The 26,920-nt window shown below is 39.1% G+C and overlaps 5 protein-coding genes across 8 annotated transcripts; 2 read left to right on the top strand and 3 right to left on the bottom strand.

Annotated features, from left to right (window-relative positions):
• The first annotated feature begins 1,027 nt into the window (after positions 1-1,027).
• On the top strand, positions 1,028-4,058 carry LOC111208898 (ankyrin repeat-containing protein At5g02620-like). The gene is made up of 3 exons (XM_048765839.1): positions 1,028-2,049; positions 2,240-2,649; positions 3,093-4,058. The coding sequence occupies exons 1-3, from the start codon at positions 1,491-1,493 to the stop codon at positions 3,960-3,962; spliced, it is 1,839 nt and encodes a 612-aa protein (XP_048621796.1). The 5' UTR covers positions 1,028-1,490; the 3' UTR covers positions 3,963-4,058.
• Positions 3,932-9,436, bottom strand: LOC111214083 (type I inositol polyphosphate 5-phosphatase 13). Of its 2 annotated transcripts, XM_022716125.2 has the most exons (10): positions 8,404-9,434; positions 7,653-7,905; positions 6,567-7,374; positions 6,364-6,488; positions 6,157-6,241; positions 5,840-6,005; positions 5,697-5,737; positions 5,359-5,626; positions 4,773-5,257; positions 3,932-4,496 (listed from the first exon to the last, which is right to left on the bottom strand). In XM_022716125.2, the coding sequence occupies exons 1-10, from the start codon at positions 9,218-9,220 to the stop codon at positions 4,134-4,136; spliced, it is 3,411 nt and encodes a 1,136-aa protein (XP_022571846.2). In that variant the 5' UTR covers positions 9,221-9,434; the 3' UTR covers positions 3,932-4,133. The 2 variants fall into 2 exon arrangements, with proteins under 2 accessions (XP_022571846.2, XP_022571845.2); XM_022716124.2 differs by having other exon boundaries at positions 5,697-6,005; positions 8,404-9,436.
• Positions 9,437-10,433: 997 nt separating this feature from the next.
• Positions 10,434-19,632, bottom strand: LOC106397003 (probable uridine nucleosidase 2). Of its 3 annotated transcripts, XM_048765495.1 has the most exons (10): positions 19,501-19,632; positions 19,245-19,300; positions 18,898-19,013; positions 18,750-18,809; positions 18,404-18,589; positions 18,203-18,307; positions 11,364-11,460; positions 11,073-11,180; positions 10,844-10,979; positions 10,434-10,732 (listed from the first exon to the last, which is right to left on the bottom strand). In XM_048765495.1, the coding sequence occupies exons 1-10, from the start codon at positions 19,515-19,517 to the stop codon at positions 10,624-10,626; spliced, it is 990 nt and encodes a 329-aa protein (XP_048621452.1). In that variant the 5' UTR covers positions 19,518-19,632; the 3' UTR covers positions 10,434-10,623. The 3 variants fall into 3 exon arrangements, 1 of the variants encoding a protein (XP_048621452.1); XR_002663560.2 differs by lacking the exons at positions 10,434-10,732; positions 10,844-10,979; positions 18,203-18,307; ... (3 more) ...; positions 19,245-19,300; positions 19,501-19,632 and adding an exon at positions 11,529-15,636 and having other exon boundaries at positions 11,071-11,180; XR_007327324.1 differs by lacking the exons at positions 10,434-10,732; positions 10,844-10,979; positions 18,203-18,307; ... (3 more) ...; positions 19,245-19,300; positions 19,501-19,632 and adding an exon at positions 11,547-15,636.
• Positions 19,633-22,109: 2,477 nt separating this feature from the next.
• Positions 22,110-24,583, top strand: LOC111214082. The gene is made up of 3 exons (XM_048765497.1): positions 22,110-22,688; positions 22,877-23,601; positions 23,739-24,583. The coding sequence occupies exons 1-3, from the start codon at positions 22,632-22,634 to the stop codon at positions 23,788-23,790; spliced, it is 834 nt and encodes a 277-aa protein (XP_048621454.1). The 5' UTR covers positions 22,110-22,631; the 3' UTR covers positions 23,791-24,583.
• Positions 23,812-26,911, bottom strand: BNAC08G01300D. The gene is made up of 3 exons (XM_048765496.1): positions 26,329-26,911; positions 25,473-26,182; positions 23,812-25,384 (listed from the first exon to the last, which is right to left on the bottom strand). Exons 1-3 carry the CDS (start codon positions 26,386-26,388, stop codon positions 25,063-25,065), a joined length of 1,092 nt encoding a protein of 363 aa, XP_048621453.1. The 5' UTR covers positions 26,389-26,911; the 3' UTR covers positions 23,812-25,062.
• Between the last annotated feature and the right edge of the window lie 9 nt (positions 26,912-26,920).

Genomic DNA, 26,920 nt, shown 5'->3' with positions numbered 1-26,920 from the left:
CAAATAGTTTCGTGCCCAATTGCTTTGGATATCAACCGGTTAAGGTTAAAGTGCTTGTTTCTATAATAAAATTTTTGTGACATTACAAACATACTAGGTGTTTTCCTGCATCATGTGAAGTGATAAATTTTTAAAAAGTTAAATTATATTTAAAATGAAATTGATTAATATATTTTATTATTTTTGACTAATATTTAATATAAAGTTTATTATTTAAGCATAAAATTAAGAAAAAAATAATTTTGTTTATTTTAAATTACATTTAATAATATATATGTAATATATTTAAAATTCAAATCTTAGATAAATTTTTTATCTGTTTATTTTGGTTAAATGTATTAAATCAACTTGTATAAAATTACTAAAAATTGTATAGTTATTAAAAATTATAACTAAAAATATTTATAAAATTTGTAGATATTTAAAAGAAACTAATGAAATTACGATTAACAATTTATTAATTTTTTAAAAAAGATGTAGAAAATTTTGAAAATATTAGTAATAAAAATTGTATAATTATAAAAATACAATTAAATAATGTATTTCGAAATTTATAATGCATATTTCAATATATTTATTTTAGTGATGATTTATGAATTTTTACTATATTAAGAAGTTTAACAAAAATATAAATCAACATTAAATGTAATGTATTAGTTATTGCCATATTCTATAAAGTGTACCAAAAATATATGTCATTAATAAATGTGATTATCCATGTCATATTAACTATAAGCCATGTCATCAATCTTGTTATCCATGTCATCATTTTTTTTTGTAAAAATGATTGTACAAATAATATGGTAAAATCACTTCGCAAATATAGTCTTGCTTTCATTTAACTAAAACAAATTGGAAGATTTTGAAATCACATAGTGCCTTGCTCTTTTTTGGCTTGATTTGGAAAGCAAATATATAAAAAGACAAATCTAGAAAGCTCGAATATTAAGAAGGTTGCCATGTGCTTTCTAAGTGGCTGTATATACTGTTAGTAACATAATTAATAGATTTTGGAAATTCAATGAAATTAATAAAGAAAACACCACCAAAAAGGATGGTTCCCAGCTGAAGATGCTGTCACTCTAACTCTTTTGTCTCTGTGCATCTTCCTGTCCTTCGTCAATGGCTTAGGACTAAAGATTCTTACATGTGGGCGTTTTAAAAAAAAAAAAGCCTTGATCGAGATTTTCAAACACTTCTTCAACAACTCAAGTCAAGCTGTTTAGTTTCTCAGATGCAACTGATAGTTCAACTACACTCCACTGAAACCACCTGCCACCTTTTTTCTTAATCTTTCTCTCAACACATGGAAGAGATCTTCAAATTACAAGAAAGTCGAGGTTTTTCATTTTCCTGCTGATTCTTCTATTACAAAACAAGGGTTCCTGGAAAAGATCTCACGGACAAAGTTGTCATTCTTCACGATCTTTGTCTAATTAGATTACTGTTCTGTTTTAGATCTTAGTTAGCTAAAAAACGGTTGTAATATAATGGGTTCTTTGCCTCCTGTAATGGAGAATCAACGTAGCTTTCTAGGTAACTCCATCGAGGTACAAGACAGTCTCAGATGCGTTGGTACAGAGAATCATCCAAGAAAGGGAAGACCTTTGGAGAAGCAAGTTAGTTTCCAACATGGAACCGAAGGAAGAGCAATGGAGAGGCAGAGAAGCTTGCGTGGGTTCGTCGAGAAACAGAAAAGCTTTCGTGTAGTGATAGAGAGACAGTTAAGTTTCATGAATGGTGAGAGGAAGATGAAGAAGAATGAGTCACCCGGTAAAAGAGGAGACTCTCCTCTCCACATTGCAGCTCGAACAGGGAACTTGGGAAAGGTTATGGAATCGATTCGAAGTTGTAACGGTGCTGAAGAGTTAAGGGAGTTGCTGTCAAAGCAAAATCTAGAAGGAGAGACTCCTCTTTATACCGCAGCAGACAATGGACATTCGTTAGTTGTTGAAGAGATGTTGAAGCATATGAATCTTGAAATCGCATCTATTGCAGCTAGGAATGGGTTTGATCCTTTCCATGTCGCAGCAAAACAAGGCCACCTCGGTAAAAAGAAACTTTTATTGATTCAGATTTTTGGATTTTCGGTGATATGCTCATAAGTTCCGTTCGGGTTTTACTAATTATCGGGTCGGGTTTTACTACTGCGTACTTTACTGTGCACTTGCAGTTAGTTTATCGGGTTAAGACCTGAGTGATCAACATGGATCTTGAATTTGCGTTATGTTTTTTGTAGAGACATTGAAGAGACTCTTGGAGACGTTTCCGAACCTAGCCATGACAACTGATTTATTGTGCACAACAGCATTACACACGGCTGCTACACAGGGACACATTGATGTGGTGAATCTTCTTTTGAAGACGGATTCTCATTTAGCTAAGATAGCTAAGAACAACGGTAAAACCGCCCTTCATTCCGCAGCTCGGATGGGGCATGTTGAAGTTGTCAAGTCTTTGATAGGTAACGATGCAAGCATTGGGTTTAGAACTGATAAGAAGGGACAAACAGCGCTTCACATGGCTGTTAAAGGTAAACATGAAGGGATTGTTCTTGAGTTGGTGAGGCCTGATCCTAAAGTTTTGAGCGTTGAGGATAATAAAGGAAACACTCCATTGCATATTGCCACAAATAAAGGCCGTACTAAGGTATCATCATCGTTGAGTTTCTTAATCTACATGAGTTTTTCTTATCATAATAAAAATCGGTTCAGGTGGCAACTTAGTCCTAACCGAAACAATTTAAAAAATCTGATTTATATGACTCTAATCGATTTATAATGCTAAAATCAATCTAAATTAATATCAGTATGTAAAATTAAGCAACAATTTAAGTACAAATTTACAAATTTAGTTAACTTTCTTTGTTTTGTATATCTAATTTTGATAATTTTCATCAAAACAATTTTATAATTAATATATCTTATATAAATGTAAAAAATACATATAATGAATCAATAATTTGCTAAACTCTAAGCTTTGCATAGCTATGAATAATCTGTCTAGCGTTAATCGTCTACAAACACACTTAGTTACGGATCGATTTCTTGAACATTATTTCTTACCAATTGCTTCTTTGTCTTTGCTTGTAGATAGTGAGATGTTTAGTATCGTTTGATGGAATCAACCTCAATGCTCTGAACAAGGCTGGAGATACTGCGCTTGATATAGCTGAAAAGATTGGAAACGCAGAGCTTGTGTTGGTTTTGAAAGAAGCAGGAGCTGCTACAGCTAAAGATCTTGGGAAGCCTCAGAATCCAGCTAAACATCTTAAGCAAACGGTGAGCGACATTAGACACGAGGTACAATCTCAGCTCCAGCAGTCTCGCCAGACAGGTGCTAGAGTTCAGAGGATCGCAAAGAGACTCAAGAAGCTTCACATTAACGGTCTGAACAACGCTATAAACTCAGCAACCGTTGTAGCTGTCCTAATAGCAACCGTTGCGTTTGCGGCCATCTTCACCATACCTGGACAATATGAAGAGGACAGAACAAAAGGACCGTTGGTGTTAGGAGAAGCTAGGATAGCCAACGAAGCACCGTTCTTGGTCTTCTTTATATTCGACAGCTTGGCGCTGTTCATATCTTTGGCGGTTGTTGTGGTGCAGACATCGGTTGTGGTGATTGAACAGAAGGCGAAGAAGAAGCTTGTGTTTGTGATCAACAAGCTCATGTGGTTGGCTTGTTTGTTCATATCTATTGCCTTTGTTTCTCTTTCGTTTATCGTTGTGGGTAAAGAGGATATGTGGCTAGCGATTTGTGCAACGGTTATTGGAGGGACGATCATGCTAACCACTATAGGTGTAATGTGTTATTGTGTGGTGATGCATAGGATTGAGGAGTGTAAGCTGAAACAAATGAGGAAAGAGAGAAGCAAGTCTAGATCTTTCTCACTCTCTCATATGCCTTCAGAGTCAGATATTCTCAATGGTGAACTCAACAAGAGAATGTATGCACTCTGATGAGACTAACTCAAGTCTCAAAGCAAATCTACAGTTTGTGACACAAAATGTATTTTCTAAAGAATCAAAGAATGAATAAAAAAAGTGATTACTTCACCTGATGCATTTATTTTTGTGACGGTTCATCTGCTCTAAAGATCTAGTTATAAACTGTTAATGTCACAAAGCTCATCAGTGGCTTTTACCTCGGCTAACCGAGTCTTCAGTTCTTGGTCTAGTGCTTCCATGACGGCTTTTATCTGTTGGATGACGACGCGAACCACCTAGGTGCTTTGTTAGGTTTTTAGGTCTGGATTCAAGGAGGCACACTCTAGCTGAGTAGCAGTGACGGACTTTGACTGAGTGGCTTGTCCATGTAGTTGAGCAGCTTCCTCGAATGTTCAACATCAGGATTGCTTCTTTATCTCGAGTGTCTTCACACCACCAACTCTGTGGGATGCCGTCAACACACTCTTCCATTGTTTGAAAATCTTCGTGATGAACCTTCACATCCACGGTTCCTTCCGGGCTTATTATCCCTGCTGCTGGCGTGACCTACAAGAAAACAAATTATTTGAATACTACATGAAGTTTCTTGGGAGAGGGGGGGGACAAAGACAATACTCCCTTGGTTTCTTAAAAAGGTGTGTTTTGTGTTTTCAATGTAAAATTCTTAAATAAATGTTTATTTTTAACCTCATTGTATTAGTGTATTAATTAGAGAAAAAAATAGTGTGATTAGAGGATAAAAAATAATTTTTAAGTAATTTGTTAATATGTGTAAAAAAACTTTCGAGTGACACTTTTTATGAATCAGATAGAGTATAGTACCTCAAGCCAACGAGGTAGACCAAAGGAGCCTCGTGGAGTATAATCAGACTCTACACCATCATCCTTGACAAAAGTAATACCACCACAGATAATACTAAACATGGCTTTGTTAGTGGTTGAAGTGTTTGTGATTGTTAGTATAACCGTGTCCTGGCTCTGGAGAACAATGCTGTTAGTGCTCACACTTGTTTCCGGAACAAACTTTAGATCCTCGAATATGGATTTTATTTTCTCATTGGTTCTTATTATATTCCCAAGCTCCTGTCTCCTCACAGATTTATCAACGTGAGCTATGGCTGCATGAAACTTGCAGCGTACAGGCTTGTGATCGCTCTCAGTAACATCCATGCAAGCTTCATACATTATAACCGATGAAACTACAGGGCATTGCAAATTGCTCTCTGAGAAAGGGCTTGCTTGAGTGTCTCTGTATATAACTCTGTCACACCATGCAGGGATTCGCTTCTTCTCTCCTGAATCATACCCTAGAGAGAGTACAGAACACAAAGTCTATATATATATATATATATATATATAACTCTTGTCACACCATGCATAACAAAACTGTCTCAAAATTCATTCTTACCTCCTAGGCCTGGACGGTTCTTTTCAAATTTGTAAGTGGGAGGGAAAGTGATTAATGCCTCACGCATTCCTTGGAAGACATTACCAGCTTTCATCTCTTGTCTAAGTTGGTCTCTTTCTCTGAGCCAGTCAAAGGATCGCTGTGAAATGAAGTCTCTTGCTTCATCATAGGTTATACCATAAAGCCTATAGTTAAAATCGCCGAAGAATGCGATCAGGTCTGCTGCTGCTAAATCAGACTTGACTTCTTCAGTGCCAGTGGTTGGATTCTGATGAACAGAGAAATATATTCAGTACAAAAAAAAGTAAGGAGTGAATAATTTAAACTCGTGAACATACAGTGGTGGTCTTTAGTGTATAAGCTGTTGTTGAGACACCAGCTGCAAGAGAGAGGGCCCATGGCAAACCAGAAGAATAAAGCAGCCAAAATAAATATGTTGAAAAGCCAAGTGAGCAAGACAAGAACAGGAACAGCACCATACCAGCTGCTGTGTTACTTAGGTTGTGTCCTTTGGAAAACACCATTAGTCTAAAAATGTGATTGAAATCAGCGTTTCTGCGGTTAACTGCCTCCAAATGTGCAGCCAAATGGCAGTTCACAAAGCACATTATTCTGTCATAAACTCTGATTCTCAGTCCCACACCACCCTAAAAATTCCAAATGCATTTGTATTTTCAGTCAAATAAGATATCAATAGATAATGAAAATGCCAAACGCATAAGTGCATATAGGCTCCATAATCAGAATTTAAGAAGTAAAAAAATGAAGTTGAGATAGTAGAATAAGAGTAAGAAATACCTTGTTGCCAATGGCACGGCCAAATCCACATGGGACTGCCGCAACATCAAGATCTCCAACATGTGTTCTAATCTCCTTCCTCGCCCTAAGCAGAGAATTAAAGCACATAATTAGTTAAACATGGGAAGAAAACAAGTGACACATGCATTAAGTTGATTAATCATACAAGCTAAGCAAGAGAATGCAATAACTGAAATTTTCACTTACCAAAGAGAGATCAAAAGCCCTGCCAACTGCCTTGAACCCATACGTTCAAAAGTGTTCTTCTCATCAAGTGCTTTTCCAATTGCATCAATCCACCATTGCCCCACAACACTTCCTTCAAGTCCAACCTACAACAACACTCATTTAAATTTTGACCTTTATCATTTAAAAATAAGCAACATAGAAAATACTAAAATGAGTTTTACCGTTTCCTTAGCCGCAGACATGGCAAGGAAACCTGCCCCCATATCTACTTCTTGCAACCCAATAACGACAATGCCAACATCTGAAGCGACAGAGCCTAGCCACGACATAAGCGCACCGTGTGAAGCCCTTCCTTGACCAACGTTCCATGTACCAATCAAAATCCTAACATTATCTTGTCTAGCATACAAAGCCTCCTTCTGAGACAGCTCCTTTCGGATTATATTATCCAAGGGTCCCGGAGACGTCACGTACCATCCACGCACTCCACCATGAGTAGCCAAGCTAAAAATAAAACCACCACCCGCCGCTAGCTTTATCACAGGCTCATTGTGCGAGACCCAGCTCGCCATTAACTTTCCATCAGAATCCAAAACCTGGATGTATCCACTCGCGTAACCCACGTAGATTCTATCTCCGAACGTGCAAAAGCACAGAACAGGCTTGTGGTGGTGATTCACATCCTTTAAGCGGCTTCCATTACCATCCCACTGCACAATCTGACCGCTCATGTTACCGGTCCAGATGGTTCCATCCACAGCTAAGACGATCGCTTCTGTTTTCCTCGTATCTTCCGCAAACCCTCCTGCGCTTCTAGTGGCGACTCGGCGAACAGCTCCCGCAGCTCCCATTATGGCGTTACGCGACCGCTGTAGAAAGCCCTGCGGTTTCTCCTTTTTGGAAGCTGAGAAGAACTTCAGTTTGGTCTCGTCGTCGCCTTGTTGGTCTTGCGTAGGTAGCATGTCAACACGACACTCGACTTGCCCGTCTACGTTTAGAACTTTCAAGAGATCTTTACTCCGAGCATCCCTGCACAGATCAATAATCTCTTAAACCATCTCTCATAGTTAACTCTACTTTTTTTTTATAAAAAAAATAGAGTTGAATTAATCTAAGTTAGAGGAAAAAATAAAATGATAAACTAAACATAAAAATATTATAGAGTAAACTCATTTTTCACCACTGAAAAATAAAATATCATTGAAGCATATTTGCTCTAAGCTCTATTTTATAGTGAAAAATAGAATCCATTGGAAATGCCTTTAGAAATGATTAAAAGGGGAACATAACATATACTAGTAACATACCAAATTGAGAATGAGAGTGACTGCACAGCCCACACTTTAGCTCTTACTGAATCGGTTAACAAGAACTTGACCTCTGAGGAAGATATGCTGCATGTGCCATTGACAGTAACTTGAGTCCTGAGATCAATGGCAGATCTTTCCACTAATAACGCAGCCATGTGTTTCTCCGCAGGTTTAATAAGAAGAGATTTCTCTAAGGAGTCCCATGGCCATATTTTGATCACACCTCCTTCGGAACATGACCACATATCACCTACATCATAAACATAAGCATGTTGAACAAGAACATAACGTATATGAATTAGAGCTGGGATTTTGAACAAATGGAACCAGCCGAACCGAAATTTTCGGTTGAGAGTTCGGTTTGATTCGGTAGATTTTTTTTTAAAGTTTGGTTTTCGACAATCTCGGTTATTTCGGTTTTCTTAAAAAAATTATAACCAAACTCTACCAAAAACCCCAACCAGACTGACCGAACTAATCAAATTTCAAACCGAAATAACCAAATTTAATCAAATTAACCAAAATTAAATGAAAATTTTAACAAAAATAACCAAAAGATAACCGAAATCAAAAACTTTGGTACGATTTTTAAAAACTAAACTCACCCAGTACTGAACCAAACTTTATTTTGAATTAATTCGGTAAGATTTATGTTGAACCGAACCACCTAAAAACCAAACTATCCCGAACCGAATTACCCCAGCTAGCATGCCTATATATGATCAACCATAGACTGAATCACACTAACCATAAGAGCTAATGACAATAGAATTCACTGGGCCACGATGAGCTAGCCACGAGATACGTTCCTTGAAAGGCTCTGAATCATCAGAAGCCTCACAAGGCTCCTCCTGATCCATCTTCCAAGCCCGGATCTTACCATCCTTGTGGCCGCTCCACAAAAGCTTGTTGCTTTGGTCAGCCACCAAACACATTGTGGGTGAAGTAGTAACAGAATCATGAAACGGCGCCGTATCCTCATCCCCTCGCTGTACCTGCCCGCCGATACCACACCCTGCGTCGTAAACCTCTTCCATGTTCCAGACCCTCACGCCGTTCTCTTGACCCGCCCAGAGCTGCGTCTCCGTGCAAGCAATGTTCCTCAAGAACTTCCCCGTCTGCGTCTCCCTCAACGGATGCGGCCTCAGCTCAAGACACGGCGGCCGTCCGGGATGCACCGCCGCGCGCACAGGAACTTTAAAGATCCCGGCGCCGCCTCCGGCTCCGATGAACTCCGGGAGCGACTCGACGGCGTCCTCTCCGACGCTGGCGTTAGGAGGAGGCGCGACGACGGCGTAATCCTCGCCTCCGTTGGAGACGGTTTCGCCGCTGGCGATGGCGATGGCTCCTCCGGTGGAGAATTCCTCGTCGGAGGAATCGAAGTAAACGGCGTCGTTTCCTAAAGTGGTGGATCGTGGGACCTCGTCGAGGCTGTGCTTGCGGATCTGGTGGTGCGGCTTCTGGTCGAACTGGACGCTGTAGGAATGCATCTTGCGACGGGGAGGAAAGGGGACGAGCGAGGCCAACGCCTCCTCGTCTTCTTCTTCGATGACTGAAGTGTCCATCGATGATGATGATCGCAGAAAGTTGACGATTGAGGGAGAGAAAATGAGAGTGAGAGAAGTCAGGAGAAAGAGAGAATGAGAGGGGAGCACGTCGAAAGACGAGGAGAGAGAATCATGACGACAACGACGAGTGTACGGAAGCTAATGTCTTTGTTATTGTCCGATAGAATGTTTTTGTGGAAGAAGCAGTCAGAGAGACAAGTATATATATTTATAATTATTTCAAGAAAAGAAGACAAAAATAGCAATAAATCAAGTTTTTGTTTCCAAACTAGCATTTAAGGTCAAAAGTCACAAAAATAGCATTTAATGTTTTATCAAAAGTCACAAATTTAGGGTTTAGAGTTAAAATGTGGGGTTTAGGATTTAGGGTTTAGGGTTTAGATTTTAGGATTTAGTGTTTAGATTTTAGGGTTTAGGGTTTAGAGTTTAGGGTTTAGGGTTTAGAGTTGAGAAATGAGGTTTTGAGGATAAGATTTGAAATTTTGAAAAATAAAAAAATTAAAATTTTCAAAGGATAAACTTAGAAAGGTGCTATTTTGGTCATTTTAGTTTTTGAATGCTATTTTTTTGATATAAACTTAGATTTGCCCTTATTTTAATCTCCCAGTCCTTATCACAATGATAATATCACGTTCTTTTTTTTACTTTTGTGATATTATGAGTAAATCCCTTAATTTTTCCAATTCCTCTCTTTGACTGTATTTCATTCTTTTAAAAAAGTTTTATCTACATTGAGATCGTGCAAATGCAATGCATGGCAATGGCACCTTTACATGGTTATAAATTATAATTACATTTTTTTTATAATTATAATATGTCGATGGTGCTGTCTTTTTAGCAATTACTCTTCCTCTGTTCCCGAAAATAAGATTTTAGATTTTTTTATTGTTCTACAGAGATAGATTTTCTATATTTTTAAGATACTTTTTTATACTTTTGAAAAACATTAATTGAAAATTTTGAATTGATTAAATTTCATTGGTGGAAACTATTGGAAAGTGTATAATAAAGTAAAAAATAAATTAAATTATAAACATTTATTAAATTCTTAATAAACGTATATATTCTAGAAAATCTTATTTTCGAAAAGAGAAGTACAATTTTGACTTTTGCTTTACTTAATTCTAGAGTTTAGCATTAATCCATGACTTTTTTTTGGGCCAAAGCATTATTCCATGACTTATATTAGTTATTTTTTTAAATCAAGAAAAATGGAACTGAACTTTATTATTGGTATCAATTGATTTTCAGTTGATTTGTGATAAAAAGATATAAAAAGAACCGAAATGAATTTTTGAAAAAATGTGGCAAGAAGAGCCTTATTTCAATAGGGTTTGTGTTAAGAAGCAAAAGAGATGCTCACAAGAAGAGCAATATCAAAGAGTACTGAACCCAAATGATCAAGACTCCATAAGCCTATCCATTATGAGCTTCAAAACAGCAGGAGCATCAACCGTCACTGCCACTTTTACCGATGGTTTGTCTGACCACTCCGTCTCTTCCTCAAACCTAGTTCACATCAAAAACACACACATGACAACAATTTTGTTGACCCCATAACTCCAAATTTTTAGGTTCTAATCTTCTTAAAACAATTGGTTAGTTTTCATGAATCTTTACCTCTTCTGATTGTTGTACAGTAAAGTAAGTCCTCTAGTGATGCTGTCTGTTTGCACTCTAACAACTCCTTCAGTATAAGTGAACAGAGAAGGAAGGAAAGCCGCAATGATCGTTGTAGGATCATGAAGATAAACACCTACCAGATAACCAAAAACAGGTTAATATCAAAAATACAGAGCAAAAACTGTTACTTTTAGGTCTAAAGAACAAATGATTAATCAAATCGTACCTTTGATCTCATAAGCGTCAAGATGATAAGAATAGTACAAGTCAAGGATTTTACAGAGGTATTGACCTAGTTTCCCGTTTGATGATGCCAGTTTGTCCCTGTCATCAGCTATATCAACGAGAAGAAGTTATGATTACAAGATGTGTGGGTATTGTTAAACATTACTAAGTAAAATATGTTTCACTAAACTAGGTTCTTGAGTAATAAAACTAACGGTTAGGGTCATCATATGATTATGTTAACAACGTTTGTATACACATAGAAAACATCAAAGGAGCTTTTCAACTAAACCTGTCATAACAACTTGATGAGTTACGTTGATCCCCACAGCAATTATATCAGCCCCACATGTGAAGACAATATCTGCAGCTTCTGGATCTCCAAAAATCTACCGTTGCCAAACAAATTTGATTAAGAAAATATATAAGAAAATTTATTTTTTTGAAACACACTTACATTAAAAAAAACCTTAACTGAAGTTAGGTGAGGTCATAATGGCGAGTTCAACATCCAGAACCTGTTTTGCTAAGCAGCGGTATTTCTCTCACGGGAGATCCAGTTGAAAGTGATAGAATCAAAAGAAAAAGCAAGAGAACTAATATCAGAGAGAATGCCATAAAGACCAGCAAGAGATTTTCCATTGTTGATTGCTTTCACCAGTATCGCTGAGTCCGATTCGCATCTGATCTTCGAAATACCACGGTCCCTACACTTCAGTATGGCTTCACGCAGGGCAAGGCCTTCTGCCGCTAAGGGTGACGAAACATGCCGGGAAGCCCTAGAGTATGAAGCTACTTCCCGGGATTCTTCAATTGTCCATCCTAACCCTGCAATTTTTGTGGTCTCATTCCACGCAGCATCAGTTCTTATCAGGCACACTCCCTGAATAGCGATAGGAGGAGGGCGTATCGGCGGTGTTAGATTGCGACTGGCTACTCCTTGGCTAGTGACCCATTCCCGAGCTGAAGCTATTGCTTTAGAGACTACTTCCGCCGACGTGAGGTGTCTGTTGTTGAAGATTAGGTTGTTCCTCGCTGTCCACAAATGCCATAGAATCCAAGGAGCTAAGGAGTCTAATGCTATTCCAGTAGGAGGTAAGGCTTTTCTCGAGCATAGATCACTCCAAATGATTTTTAGCTCTAAATCTAGAGATCTACTGATGTCAATTGCAGGGAGCACAGGAACAGCACAGGAACAGAGTTCCATACCTGTTGCAAACCCACAGTGAAGGAACAGATGATCTATAGATTCAGGTAAATTGCATCTTTTACACAATCCATCTACTTGAATATGTCTTGACAGCAGAGCTTCTCCCACTGGGATAGCTTCATGAAACGTCTTCCAGACAAAAAGTTTAATCTTCGGCAGCGTTTGGAGTTTCCAGACATTCTTTTTCCAGTCAAATCTTTGTTCGGTCTGTGGTTGGCCGACTTCAGCCGCACGCTTGTACAGAGCAGCAGCATACCCTGACTTTGTAGTGAAGTCTCCGGATTATGTGTTCAGCCATATTAGCTTGTCTAGGGCTCCGGTTATGCTTGGTTTTATTGCTAGGATCCTGTCCTCCTCAAACGGTAGTATCTGTCTAATCTTTTCCAGGTCCCAGTCATACCCATTTGGTAGGAATAGGTCTGATACCGTTGTGCTGAGGAGTTCTTCCGGTGCAGGTCCCATAGGTCTGACCTGCTCGGTACAGTCAAGCCACGCCTTCTCCCAAATGTTTATGCTTAATCCATTACCCACTTCCCAGCCGGAGTTGTTGAGAATGATGTCTCGCCCTACCAATATTCCTCTCCAGACGTGGGAGATGGCACTTTTTGCGGAGACAGTAAGAAAGTCTTCGGTTAGGCAGTATTTGCCAATGAGGGTTCTTCCTAGTAGGCTGTCCGGGTTGTTGATGATCCGCCAGCTGAGCTTAGCTAGATAGGCTTCATTGAAGCTTTGAATGTCTCTAAACTCGAGTCCTCCTTGATCTTTTGGGCGTGTAAGCGTTGACCAGGCTATCCAAGCCATCTTCTTACTGCCGCTGTCATTGTCCCACCAGAAACGCGTCAAGGCTGTTTGAATTCTTTGGCATAGAGATACCGGAAGCATGAAGCATGACATCGTGTGGGATGGGATCGGGAAGAGTACACTTTTTAGCATAGTCATTTTCCCGGCTGTGGATAGGAAGCGATTTGACCATCCTTTTGCTTTTTGAGTGATCCTATCCACTATAGATGAGAAGAGGTCTCGCTTCTTTCTACCAAACAATTCCGGGAGTCCAAGATATTTGCCAACTCCTCCTTCATTTTCAATCATGAGAATCGTCTTTGCAGCAATCTTTAGGGTCGTCGGAGTTCTGCGAGAGAAGGTTATGCATGATTTTGAGACATTAATGGACTGACCAGATGCTGATTCATAGCGCTTAAGGATTCGGCTGAGAGTTTCACTATTGTCCTTACTTGCTCTAAGGAAGAACATTGTGTCATCCGCGAAGAGAAGGTGGTTTAGTCGAGGACACCCCCGAGCTACCCGGACCCCTTTAAAAGATCCTTCTTCTTGTGCTTTGTTACAAAGATCCGAGAGAACCTCACTACACAATATAAATATGTATGGTGAGAGGGGATCTCCTTGACGGATACCTCTACTCGGTGTGACTCTTCCTCTAGGCGAGCCGTTAATGAGGAAGGAGTATGTAACGGTGGAGACACACTGCATAATCCAGTTGATCACCTTTTGGTGAAAACCCAGCCGTCGCAGCACTAGTTGGATGAAATCCCACTCCAATCTGTCATAGGCTTTGCTCATATCGGTTTTCACCGCCATAGAGCATCTTTTCTGTGCGTCAGATGTTTTGAGGTAATGAAGAACCTCCTGGGTGATAAGAACATTATCCGATATTGCTCGCCCCGGAACGAACGCAAATTGCGTTTCTGAGATTATGTCCGACAAGAGAGGTTGCAGTCTTTTCGTCAAGATCTTCGAGATGATATTATAATAAACATTACACAACGCTATGGGCCGGTAGTCAGCAACCATCTTTGGGCTAGTAACCTTGGGAATAAGGCAGACATGTGTTTCGTTTATCCGGTCGGGCAATATGTCCGAGATAAAGAAATCTTGGATCTCTTTTACAATGTCCCCGCCTATGTTTTCCCAGTTTGTGTGGTAGAAACCAGCTGAGAAGCCATCAGGTCTGGGGCTTTATCCGCATGGATAGAGAACAACGCTTCTTTGACTTCGATGGAAGTGGGGATGAGTGTCAGCTGCTCGTTTGTGTCTGCAGATATCATCGGTGATAATGCATAGTTGACTGTTTCTTCTCTATCACCCTCCATCGAAGAGAAAAGGTTTTGGAAGTAGTTCACTATGACCTTTCCGATCAGTTCTTCTTGGTACATTGGTGTTCCTTCCGGGTCTTCAATGACTGAGATGGCGTTTCTTCGCTTTCGGTTCTTGGATACTGCATGGAAATATCCAGAATTCCTATCTCCTAGGCTTAGCCATAGAACTCGGCTTCTTTGTCTCCAATACTCTTCTTCGGAAGCATATGTTGCATTGAGTTCATTCGACACTTTAGAAATCAGTTATGTGTCATTTACCGGGTCTGTAAGCGCCACTTCGAGCTCTGTCTTCTTTTCCTCAATACGTTTTCTGCTATTGAGGAAGCATTGTTTACTCCATTCGATCAAGGCTGATCTAACAATAGCAATCTTCCCATGTATCGTTTTATCGGTGGCATTCTTCCACGCTTGCTTGACAACTTCTTTTGCCTCAGGACTGTCTTTCAGTCGTCTATCGTAGCGGAATAGGCCGCGTCTCTTCTTCATGTTAGGTTCAAACACAGAGAACACCGGGCGATGATCGGAACCCTCATATGATAAGTATTGGGAGCATGAAGTTGGAAACAGTTCCGCCCACTCACTGTTGGCCATTGCCCTGTCCAATCTACATCTCACGAGTTAATCTTCTCTCTTTCCGCGCCATGATAGGAAATCTCCAGTGTAAGGCAGGTCATATAAGTCTCCTTCTGAAAAGAAGGTTCTAAAGTCTGTGAAAGACCCTTATGTGCGTTCCGGGCCACCTGACTTCTCCGTGTTGTTGAGCAAATCGTTGAAATCTCCGGTTAAGAACCAAGGAGATTCACGGGAGTCATTGACAGAGATTAAGTGCTCCCAAAGCTTCTTTCTTTCTGTTTTATCCGTATTTCCGTACACAAAAGAGGCATAAAACTTTTTTCCTTCATAAATGATGCAGGTATCAATACAATTTGTAGAAGCATTTAGGATTTGAAGATTTATTTCTTGTTTCCAAAGAAGGATTAACCCTCCTGCTCCATGGCCAACTGGTGAAACTAAGAATTTATTCTCATACTGCAATTGCTCCGTCTTCTTGATAACAAACTCATCGGGATTTTTGGTTTCCATAAGAAAGATGATGCCAGGAGAGAACTCTTTCTTCATCTCCTTTAGGCGACGAACTGTCCGGGGATTCCCCAACCCCAGACAGTTCCAGCTTGTTATTTTTAAGGACCGGGAGTGGAGTGGATCCGAAAATCCATCCTCTTCCTAGTTGTAGCTGGAATCATGTTGCAGATAGGTCGGTTTTCTGAGCTCGTTGTGGATGAGGCCCGCTCCCCACCACGTGAAGGTCCCGCCTTAGTTTTCTTTTTTGCGGTAGCAGCTGTCGTAGTAGATGTTTTGCGTCTGACTGGTGAAGGTTTTAGTTGAGGGACTCTCCTCCTTTTTGGGGCCGCCTCCACACCTCGTGGTTGGTTCTCTGTATTCTTCTTTTTTCCCGGAGGACGCCCTGGTTTTCTCCTTTCATTATTTGGGGCCTCTGTTTCTGCCACAGCCGATGGTGGTAGCGGTCCTAGTCGTAAGGTGCTGGGAGACGTTCCTCGCTACTCATGTTCTGTGTTGATCCTAGATCATCTTGCAGGACCAGTAGGGGATTAGGTGGGGGCCCCAATCTGTGGGTTGCAGGCACCCTCTCATGATTACTTGAGGCTGAGGTGACTTTGTCTTTCCCAACGGTGGATGTTTGTATCAGTCCAATACCGCTTAGTCTCTGAGAAACCGGAATTCTTTCCGGTGTGGCTGTGTTCTAAAGCGTGTGTTGAGTCTCAAGTTGGGGAGTTAGGGAAGCTCTCACCATTTGGATTGATGTTTCTTCCATATCCCCTTGTTCCTCTGCATGTCGCATTCTTTCTTTGCGGGCCTCACTTTCAGTCGGGTCAGCTGTTTTCGTGCATTGTAGCATGACATTTCTCATCTCTCCCATGGCTTCATTAAAAGCCGCTTGTGGTATCGGAGGGTGAACATCATCATGAGGAGTCCCTCTAGAAAGGTTAATATGGTTGGTTTTTTACGCACTGGAATCTGAAAGCCTTGTCTCAGTGATTCTCTTTGGCACTTCCCGATAATAGCTTCTGCCTGGGGGTCCAGGGGGGTATTGGTGGCTGACTTGTTCTCGCATTGGACGGGATGGTCTTTCATAGTCTTGTCTTGTACGTTCTCTGGCTTGGTAGGACCTGCGGTGGAGGCTTCTCTCCTGCCAGCTCATAGATTGAGATTTATAAGCTCTGTGCTGAGAGCTTTCTCTAGCTTCTTTTGGAGGTCTGTTTTCTCTGAGCCGTTCATTGTTGGACGCTGAGAATTGGAAGGCCTCATGGCTTATGTTTTGTCCGTCTCGTGGAGCCCTCATTTCAGAGTCTGAGACTGAGTTGGCTTGTTTTCCTTTAATGGACCCCGCTCCCTGAGATGAGGTGATGTTGGTTCTGTCGTTGGCTTCTTCTTGTGCCGCTTTCAGCGCTTTTGCTTCAGCTCTGGCTACCAAGCACTCCTTGATCTCGTGGTCCAGTCGGAGGCATTTCGTACAATGTTTGTCTAGTCGTTCATACACCATAGTGGTATAAACTTCATCTCCATCAGGCAGCTCTACAACTGATTCTTTTATCAGGGGGAGGAGCCCATCGATGTGTACACACATTCGCGCATTCAGAGTTATCTCAGCTTTTTCATAGGTGCCTATGTCCTGGCCGATGCATTTGATAGTCTCCTCTGTCCAGAGGTGCACATGAAGCCCTTGGACTTTGATCCATAATGGAATGAGGGACGGAAAGGAGGGGGAGACTGTCGGTTCCCAACGTTGCAAGATAATCATCCATCTGGCATAGTGGTAGGGGCGTTGTTCAAGTACCGCCAAGAGGTCTGACTCAAGCTCAAATTGGAATTGGAATAGGCCATTTCTGAGGTCAGACCCTACCGGTTTAAATTCTGTTTTCCAATGTTCTGTAAAGAACGGAATCAGTGACCACACCTTTTGGACTGATTTGTTTGTCACTCGTTCTATAAGAGTAAGGGAGTGTTTACAGAGCAGATCAGAGGTATCAGGTTCTGGAGCCTTTATGCGAGCTGCTCGAAGAGGTTGGTGAGGCCCTAGGTCGATTCCTTTCCCTTTCTTTGATGAAGAAATTCTTCTGTGGGCCATGCTTATACTATCACTTAAGGGATTCCCCTTGGTTCAGCTAGAAGCTTATAGTAGAACAAAAAGGGAGATTTGAAAGTTGTAGGGTGTTGTTTTTGTGATGGCTGAAGTTGCGTGAGAGGAGGTGACTAAACAAGCGAAACAGAGCAGAACAGACCAGGAATCCCCAGTAAAGTTCCAGGTTGAGGTCAACCTTTGAGCAAAAAGTCACTGTTCAGTTTCTCCTTCTTCATCTGGTTTCCGGATGCAGAAGATGTGAGATCCATTGGAAACCTTAGAACTTCAATACACGGCCATCAGTGGAGAAGGTTGTGGTGTGTGGCGGTCCCTCCGACCATCGTCGGGGGAAGAACCCGGTGGATATTCCGGCAAGGCTTCGAAAGGACCAGAGAATAATCCCAAACGGGACAGGATTTTGAAAATTCTGAGAAGGAACCAGCGGTTAAAACTCAGTAACGGAAAGGGAAGCTTTAGGACTAGCGGTTAACAACTTTCCTTGATAGTGGTGCCTGGGAGAGAAAAAGCACTTTTGATTTATATTTGCTAGTTAGTTGTTAAATCTATATATAAGAACATTTATTATTCACACTTAATAAGTGTATAAGCTAATGTGTATGAAGAAAAACATATTCATATTATTTTAATGAGTGAAAGAACCTTACATTAGCTTCAGATGCTGGATTTACATTTCCGTTTACCGCGAATGATCCACCAAGAAGAACAATTTGTCCCACATTTTTTGAAAACTCAGGGTCAAGCTGAACAGCCTGCATATCAAGGTAATAAAAAAACTTCAATAAGACAGTGAGATAGACATAAGTAAGAGCCAAAAACAAAGAGCATGAGAAAATCTCAAGTCTGACCAGAGCGATGTTTGTGAGAGGTCCCAAAGCAACAACAGTGATTTCACCAGGGTGAAGCTTAGCTTGTTCAACTAAGAACTCAGGTGCAGATTTCTCAATTGGCTTTCCTTCAGGTGGAGGGAAGTTTTGGTTTCCTAGCCCATCTTCCCCATGAACGAAGTCAGCAACTCGAAGTTTTGTGCCGTTCTAAAGACAACAACAAGTTATCAAAGTGTTAAGGCACAGAGATATGATAAGTGTTAAGCTCAAATCAAAATGGGAAAGTGATTAAAACAAACATTAAAACACATTGAAGCATCCATCTTTGTCACAATAAACATATAAAGGTCACAGAGCAGAGATATACCAGGATAGTTTTATGTGTTCCTTCAGCTACAGGAATGTCCGTCCGACCAGCAACCTCCAACTAGTAGTAGATCCACACGAAAATAAAAAGATGATTTGATTTCATAATGAGATCCATAAAGAAGAAAGTGTAGAGATTATTAGGATACCAAATGCAAGGCGTTACGAGTGGCGAGAGTGGTGTAAACGTTCCCATAGATAGTAGTGAGACCAATGACATCAACTTCTGGTGATTTCAAAGCCACGAATATCGCCATTGCATCATCTACACATAATCATCAAAAACCAAGTGAGAAGAAAGAAACACATGCAAGCTCTCTTCATTAAAGCAGTTAGTAAACTCAAAACATAAAAAGAACTCATGGATCTATCTCAGATGTTCAAGTTTCTTGAATCAGTAAACTCTGTAGTTATAAGCAGAGGATCAGCACAAAGATCCAAAAGACAGAGACTTTATACATGAATCGAATCCAGTAAAGAAGGGAGAAAGGTATACCGATTCCAGGATCAGTATCGATGATAATCTTCTTGCGATCTCCCATGGCCATCGTACTTTGAGGGACCCAAAATGCAAAGAAAGGTAGAATCTTTACTTTCTTATTCCTCCTGGTTCGTACAAGCAAAAGAGAGAGAGAGAGAGAGAGAGAGAGAGAGAGAGAGAGAGTCTTTTTGATTTGTACGCAAAAAGAAGAAGAATGAAGCAAAAAGGTTGTTTCTTTTTCCAGTAAATGCAATCGTGGCTTTGTTGTCACCTTTTTGGATCCTTCATTCCTTCTTCTCGGCTTCTTATTGAAAAAACGAATTTTATTCAATCACGTTTATCATTTTTGTTCCAGTTTAGTTTTTTCCATATTTTTTCTTCCTAGCAACAAGCAACTCCAGTTTCAGACAAGATCCCCGACTACAGATAGTTCTGTCTGAAAGGTTTTTTCGAAAGAAACAAAGCATTTCGGTTCGGTCTAAATTTTACCACCCAGGTTTAATTGACATTTCGGTTCAGTCTAACTTTTACCACCCAGGTTTAATTGACATTTCGGTTAGGGATAAGTAGGCTCTCCGTTTGTTTTACATTTTGTAAAAGCTGAGGTTTAATTGACATTGATGCTCTCCATACTCAGCACTTGCAAAATCGCACCACCATTTCCAAAGGTTCCTCAATTTTGAGAGAAAACATAAAGAAAAATGAAAAAAAAAAAACATGTTTGAGATGTACATTATTTTAAGGAAAAAAATGAGTTTACAAATAATATTTTCTCAAATTTGAGAGAACATTATTCACAAATTCAATTTAGTGTTAGATTTGTTAGATTTTTTCCGTTTATAAATGTGCCCTTCCATTTTTATATGTTTTTTTTGTGTGTCTAAAAGATCCAATATTTGTGTTGTATGCTTTAACAAAATTATTAATATTTTCATAACACAATTATAAGTTTAGATAAATAATTTTCTATTTTTATGAAACTAAATTTATGTATATAATAAAGATAAAGTTAGAATAAAAAGATTTTGGATAGAATTTATAAGTTTCAATAAAAATATTTTGGATAAAAATATGTTAAAAATCTGCAAATGAGTTCTCATACCTTTTATCAGAAGATATTTTATCTTTTCTCTTATTTTTTCATCACTTATTTTCTATCTTAAAGTGATATTCTCAAACTTCAAATATAAACTCATACACAATGGCAAGCTCCAGAGTTTCATCAGTGATTAGTAAAATATTTCTTTAAATAAGTTTATATCTTACTTCAAAATGCATTAACTAATCAATTATAACACAAATATACATATTCATGCATTACTAAAATTTCTTATATTTTATAATGTATAAGTTTTAATACATCCAGTTAAATATTGCATCACCACTTAATAATACACTATTTACCGCACATGAATATTACTCATATAAGATATGCTATAGTCAGAAATGTTATGTCACATGAAAATTGCTCAATTTTTGCTAAAAATTTTCTTGAAAAAATATTATGAGATATATCAATAAATCATTATTGCTATGAATTTATGTACCATTTTGGTTATTTATTATGTGATTTTGTGGTTGTTATTTCTAATATATGTAATGATATTTTTTGTAGCTTGCTCTGTCTAATTTATATTTATATTAAATTACTAGTAAACATATCAGTACCGGTATGATTACCTTTTTGTCATTTTTCTTCATTTTTGTTTTTGTTTCTCTTATTGAAGGTTTTCATCTTCATTTTTTATTCATTAATTAAGTAGATTTTAGTTTTTCTGACCATGTTAAATCTCTCATAATTGATCATGTTTGTAATAAAGTCTAGACACCAATGAACTGGAAATTTCTACTTGTTTGCTTGTTACATATAGTCTTTCTTAATTAAAAAATGAATTAATTTATTTATATTTTCTGTATTATGCTTTGATATCAAGAATCAGCTCAAGGAAATCCATATGTTATTGCAGAACAGTGCTAAATTTGAGTATTACATCATGTCCGAGCCAAATGACGTCTCAAAGAAAAAAAAATTTGGATCTCGTCTTCAGCGTTCAAATGCCGCAGAAAACTCCTCCTGAGTAATAGTTTGGGTGTCTTGTGGTCTGTAATAGTTTGTGTGTTAGAATCGTGAGTCGTGTCTTAAATAAAGTCTTCTTGAGCCCTTTGTAAGGTGTCTCACAGAGATCTTGGTTGATTATGTCTTATTTTTGTTAACGTGATTCATGATCTTTTGATCGGTATCACATAGTAGTGTGTTTGTAGTAGTGTCTTAAAAGCTAAGTCAATGTAATAAAATTCTCGATGGTTTGTGTTTCAAAAAAGAAAATCCCTTATTGTTTGCTTTAGTCATGGGCGTGTACATAACCCGTTTGGGTTATTTTATACTTCGGATCGGATTCGGGTTTGGGTTATTTCGAGTATAACAGAACTGTATAATAAATAATAAAGAAAAAAATCTATGTATCTTTGATTTAATCCTATAAGACCAGAAACAATATTGTTGAAGTTAAAAGATTGAACAACTTAATATAATATTTATAATCTTTCTGATTTGTTATACCGCTGAGGAACACGAGTCTATATTTTTTTCTTCATGTAATTTTTATTTGTATTATTTTGAATAGAAAATGGTAAAGAATCCATCTATTCATAAATCAAAATCAAAGAGACATCAAAATCAAACAGAAATCAAAACCTGAATATATAAACATGAATGTTTGAGTTCATGCCTGTGTAAAGAGCAAAGGGAAAACAAATCGTAAATCCTACTTGTAATCAAACATAAATCAATATCGCAAAGTATAGTAATTCATACATGTAATCGGTAATAAAATGAATTTAAGTATGTACTGAACATATACATTAAAGAAGGAAAAGACGGAAAGATAAATGGGAATAGAAGATGTAAGTTTGGGGTTAGTAATATATATATCTGATACTTCGAGTAATTGGTTCATGTATCGGATATAACCAATCGGGTATAGGTATCCGGACTGGTTGAACCCTAAATCCGTTCGGGTTTTTTAACTTCGGTTCGGGTTTTTTGAGTCGGTTCGGGTTTCGGTTAATATGCCCACGTCTAGTTTGCATGAAGTGTGGCTAATTTGTAATTTATTGTATAGTACTTACTTTCTTCGTCGATAGAGTTAAATTGACAAGTGGAAATGAATATTTGGTAAGAGATAAAAGAACATAGAAAGTGAACAAAATAAAGAAAAAATGAAAAAGGTAAATTGAAGAAGAAAAGTCAAGATTCCATTATGTTCTGAAATAAATATTTGGTAACCAAATCTCTCTCTCTCTTTTAAAGTTGCTGGAGATTGAAGAAGATATGTATTACTCTTTTTACTCTGTAAATTCATCAAAACACTACTTTTATATCATTTTGAAGTTTATTGAACAATGTCACAGCTTCTCTTCCGTCTCTCCAAACTCTCTCACCGGAATAAGAATGTTTTTGTATGTAAAAGCTTCTCTCTCTCTCTCTATTGGTTTAAGTTCTAATCTAGTTCGATTGGCTTTTGTAGAGGAACCCAGTTGAGTTTGTCTCTTGTTATTGCATCAAGGATTAAATTTAGGGTTAGTTAGACATGATGTGTGTTTCTAGTCGTGTGTTGGTTCTGATCTCTTGAGTTTATATTTGGCAGGCACAGAAGAGCGTTCGTTTGTTTTCAACCAGCCCTTGTTTGTCACTTTGCTGCGTTTGGGATGATGCTTTGGGTTTGGTAGAAGGTGGCAGCTACATCGGAAAGGTCCTCTTTTTTGATCCGGCCAAGAATGAGATACTCCAAGTCCCGGATAAAACAATTCCACAAGAGCTACTTAACTCGAAACCAATAGGAGCTTCACAAGGATGGGGATTTTCATCTGAACAGTCCAATCATAACTCTCTTCATATCACCGACCTATTTAATCCTCTGGCTGCTTCCAAGTCAAACACCAAGATGATTCCTCTGCCTCCGCTTACTAGTATGCTCTATGGTCAAACCAAAGTGGTCTGGAACGTGGCAATGTCCTCTTCTTCCCCTCATGAGGAAGATTGTGTGGTGGCTATCAAGTTCTTTGGTAGGCAACTGAGTATGTGCAAGCCTGGTCGTGACCTCGCTTGGACTAACAGGCTAATCCCTTTCGACCGCGCGGAAAACTCTAATCTCATGTATTCAAAGAGAGATCAAAGGTTCTATTTGCCTGCCCCTGGAGGCAACTACTTGTGCTCTTGGGACCTCCACTTCGATAATGATCCTAAGTTCAATGAGTTGGTGTTTCCTAACTTTCCCAATTTGCCACAGTCCACGTGGGAAGATTTAGATTCTTGCATCAGGGAGGACCATTGGGTAGAGTCACCTTCCGGTCAAAGTTTTCTAGTCAAACGGTAAACGAATATTATAACACGTAGACAAGTCAGAGATTTTTGGTCAATGCTAACGAATATTATAACACGTAGACAAGACAGAGATTTTTGGTCAATGCTAACGAATGTAACATGTAGACATATATGTGCATGTGCAGTTATTCACGTGTAGGAAGCAAGGCCCCGATTGTTTGTACGAGATTCAGTTGATCGGAATGATGAACTTCAGGATGGGTGACTAAAGACGTTTTTATTAGAATCCGACAAAGGGTTACAAGATTGATGGGAAATAAGGAGACAAGATGTGAGGTCTAAGCAACAAGATCAGAATGATCGTTTAGAAACCCTAGATCTAGCCGCTTAGTGTGTAGGTTGTCCAAAAGTCCTCTGCTCGTTGCCTCCTCCTCCACTCTTATAGCGCCTCTGTTCGTGATGCCCTAATCGCACTTATCCTATGGGCCCTGTCACTAAAGGCCGAGTATGCGGGCCTTGGTATTATTTCGTCTAAGCCGAGTACGACTGATCATCTTAGCCGATTGGCTTAAAGTACTCTAGGGTCGAGCCAACGTCTTTAGCCGCTAAGCCGACTAAACTCAACCGAAATTGTCGGGCTACGGCCTGTTATTTGATGGGCCTTGTGGAGGGATGCAATCCATCTCCTACACCGATGGTGATGGTGCTGGTGTTTAGAGAGGAGGACCAAGTCACTGCAAAAGGAACAAGAAACATGTGTTACACCCAGGACATTGGAGATCTTTGTATCTTCCTTTCAAAGAACGATCCATTTTGCGTTGTGGCAAGCTCCTGCCCTGGTCTCAAGCCCAACTCCATCTACATGATGGATCATTGCGTATCTATCTGCGAGCTCGCTAATGGAGCTGTCACTTGTTTTGAACTTCCCAAAATGATGCCTTTCTCCCCTTTCTGGATTCCTCCATGTTCTGTCTAGTTCTTTGGTTGGTGTGTTTGCTTTTGGATTTGCTATGATGTTCCTTTTTTTTACTCTGTTATTTAGTTTGTCATTTTTTCTATAATTTTGGCTAACATGTCACATTACGATCATTAGACTAATAGAATCAATGTTAAAATAAATGAGAGCTTATAGACACATAAATATTTCCCAAAAAAAAGTTTATACCCGCCTTGACATATTTTTTTTTACATCAAAGAAGGTCTCATGAACCATTCAAACTTGAAAGCCGGATGTTTACAATAAGAGGTTGGTCTGAAGCTTAACGACCACCAGACCGAGCTCCTTTTGCAACTGCCTTGACACTTAGCTATTTTATTCACCTAGGTATATGAAGAAATATTTAAAAAAAAAAATAATCATACGAATTGTCAGATAAGCGTCCTAGATTCAATATTTGTTGCAAGATGGTTTCACTTAAAAATCTAACTGAATCGTGAAAAAAAACAATGTCTTAAATCTTAGCAGTCCAAACCGGTTAAGAGAAAATAAAAGCGACAGCAATAGTATGACTAGATAGAAACTGGAGGAAGCCAGCAAGGGGTGGTGATAACACCGTCCGGAGCTTTATAATGATGTGTGTCTCCGGTAGTGAGATCATAAGAACCAAAGCCATGTCCCATAAAATAGATGGTGCTAGGTTTCAGACCGGGGCATGAGCTAGCCGGGATACAGAAAGTCTCGTTACTTGCAATGAAAATGCACATTTCTCCAATATCTTCTGTGTAACACATGAATTTTCCTTCAGCCGTCTCCTCCTCACTAAACACCATGAACCTCTTTGTTTGGTAATCAATTCCATTTAACACCGATGAGTAGGAGCCATGAGCGTACCTGCACATATGCAACCACAGTTATTCTCAACACACTCTTTTTTTTCCCCAATGAATTCACACTTGATTATTGATTTTAAAGAGTGTACCATTTGACTAGGTAACGTTCATCACTAGAGGATGACTCCACAAGGTATTCCCTCCTTGAACACATACTCAAAGTCTTCCACTCAGACTGATCCAGCTCTGGATGGTCGCGGTAGACCAACTTATGGTGCTCAGTGTTTTCATTTAGATGATAGGAGAAAAAGTGAATGCCTCCAGGAGCAGATAAGTAGAATCTCTTGTATCTTTTTGAATACATGACATTTGAGTTTTCACAGCAGTGGAAAGGGGTTAAGATGTTAGTCCACTCAAGGTCACGACCGGGCCTGCACAGACTCAACTGGTCACCTGAAAACTTGATAGCCACTACACAGTCTTCATCACCAAGAGGAGAGGAAGACGACATTGCTACGTTACATACTTGTTCGATTTGTTCACTGGGAAGATCAGTAAGCCGAGGCAGAGGAATCACGGTGGGGTTTGATTTGGATGCAAAAGGACTGAAAATGTCGCTGATACGTACGATACGATCATGACGGTCATAGAAAAAACTCCATCCATGGGAAGTTCCAATCATTTCTTCGTCCTTGAGCTCTTTAGGTATTGTTTTGTCATGGAGAGTCAGTATCTGCTCTTTTGCCGGGTCAAACAAGAGAACATCTCCAATTTTGCAGCCGCTCGGCAAAACTTCTTGAACCCTAGTACCAAGTGTCAAGTACGGGCCGGTTGAGAACAAACGAAAGCACTTGTGGATCTGTCAAGTAAACTCGGACATCAGATCTTGTCTAAAAAACTCAAACTCAGTTGTGTTCTACCACAAAAGCATAGCTGAACAAAACCTAACTAATACAGAAGTAAACAAACAGAGAGATAGAGAAGGGAGGAGAAGCTTTTACATACGCAAACATTGTTGTTCCGGGAAGAGAGCTTGGCGGAGAGACGGATGAGAAGCTGAGACATTTTTGGCAAAATTATAAAATTACCAAATTTTTTGATGAATAACAAAGAAAAAGTCTACTAAATATTTTCTCCAATCTCCACCATTAAAAGAGAGGAGAGCCACTCAAGATCGATTTTACCAATCTTCTTTCCACTTTCCTTTTTGGTTAAATCTACTTATGGAAACTTGCAGGAAGAAGGCTTTATTTTCATCATTTTCTCTATAATATATTATAGAGAAATTCACTCTCTGTTTTTATTTCTTTATACAGTATTCGTTTCACCACGGACCACTAGTTAAGTCTACAATAACTTTCTTGTAAGAAAATCTGTTACATGCAATAATTCATGTAACATGCAACCAGTGTCCTTTTAACCCTAAACAATTTGTTCATTTTATGTATAAGATTTTAGTTAACTTTGGTTAATATAATTGCACCATGAAGTTCATGCATCACGTGAACTCATCTCTATCCTTCGCTTGCCGTCTTGTCCAAACAACCACCAACGCAAGTGTTACTTTCGGCACGTGCATATATGTGCTGACGACGTC

This window comes from Brassica napus, chromosome C8, assembly GCF_020379485.1.
Source record: "Brassica napus cultivar Da-Ae chromosome C8, Da-Ae, whole genome shotgun sequence".
Taxonomy (NCBI): Eukaryota; Viridiplantae; Streptophyta; class Magnoliopsida; order Brassicales; family Brassicaceae; genus Brassica; species Brassica napus.
Note: the sequence above shows the minus strand (reverse complement) of the source record. Positions and strands in the feature narration are given on the sequence as shown.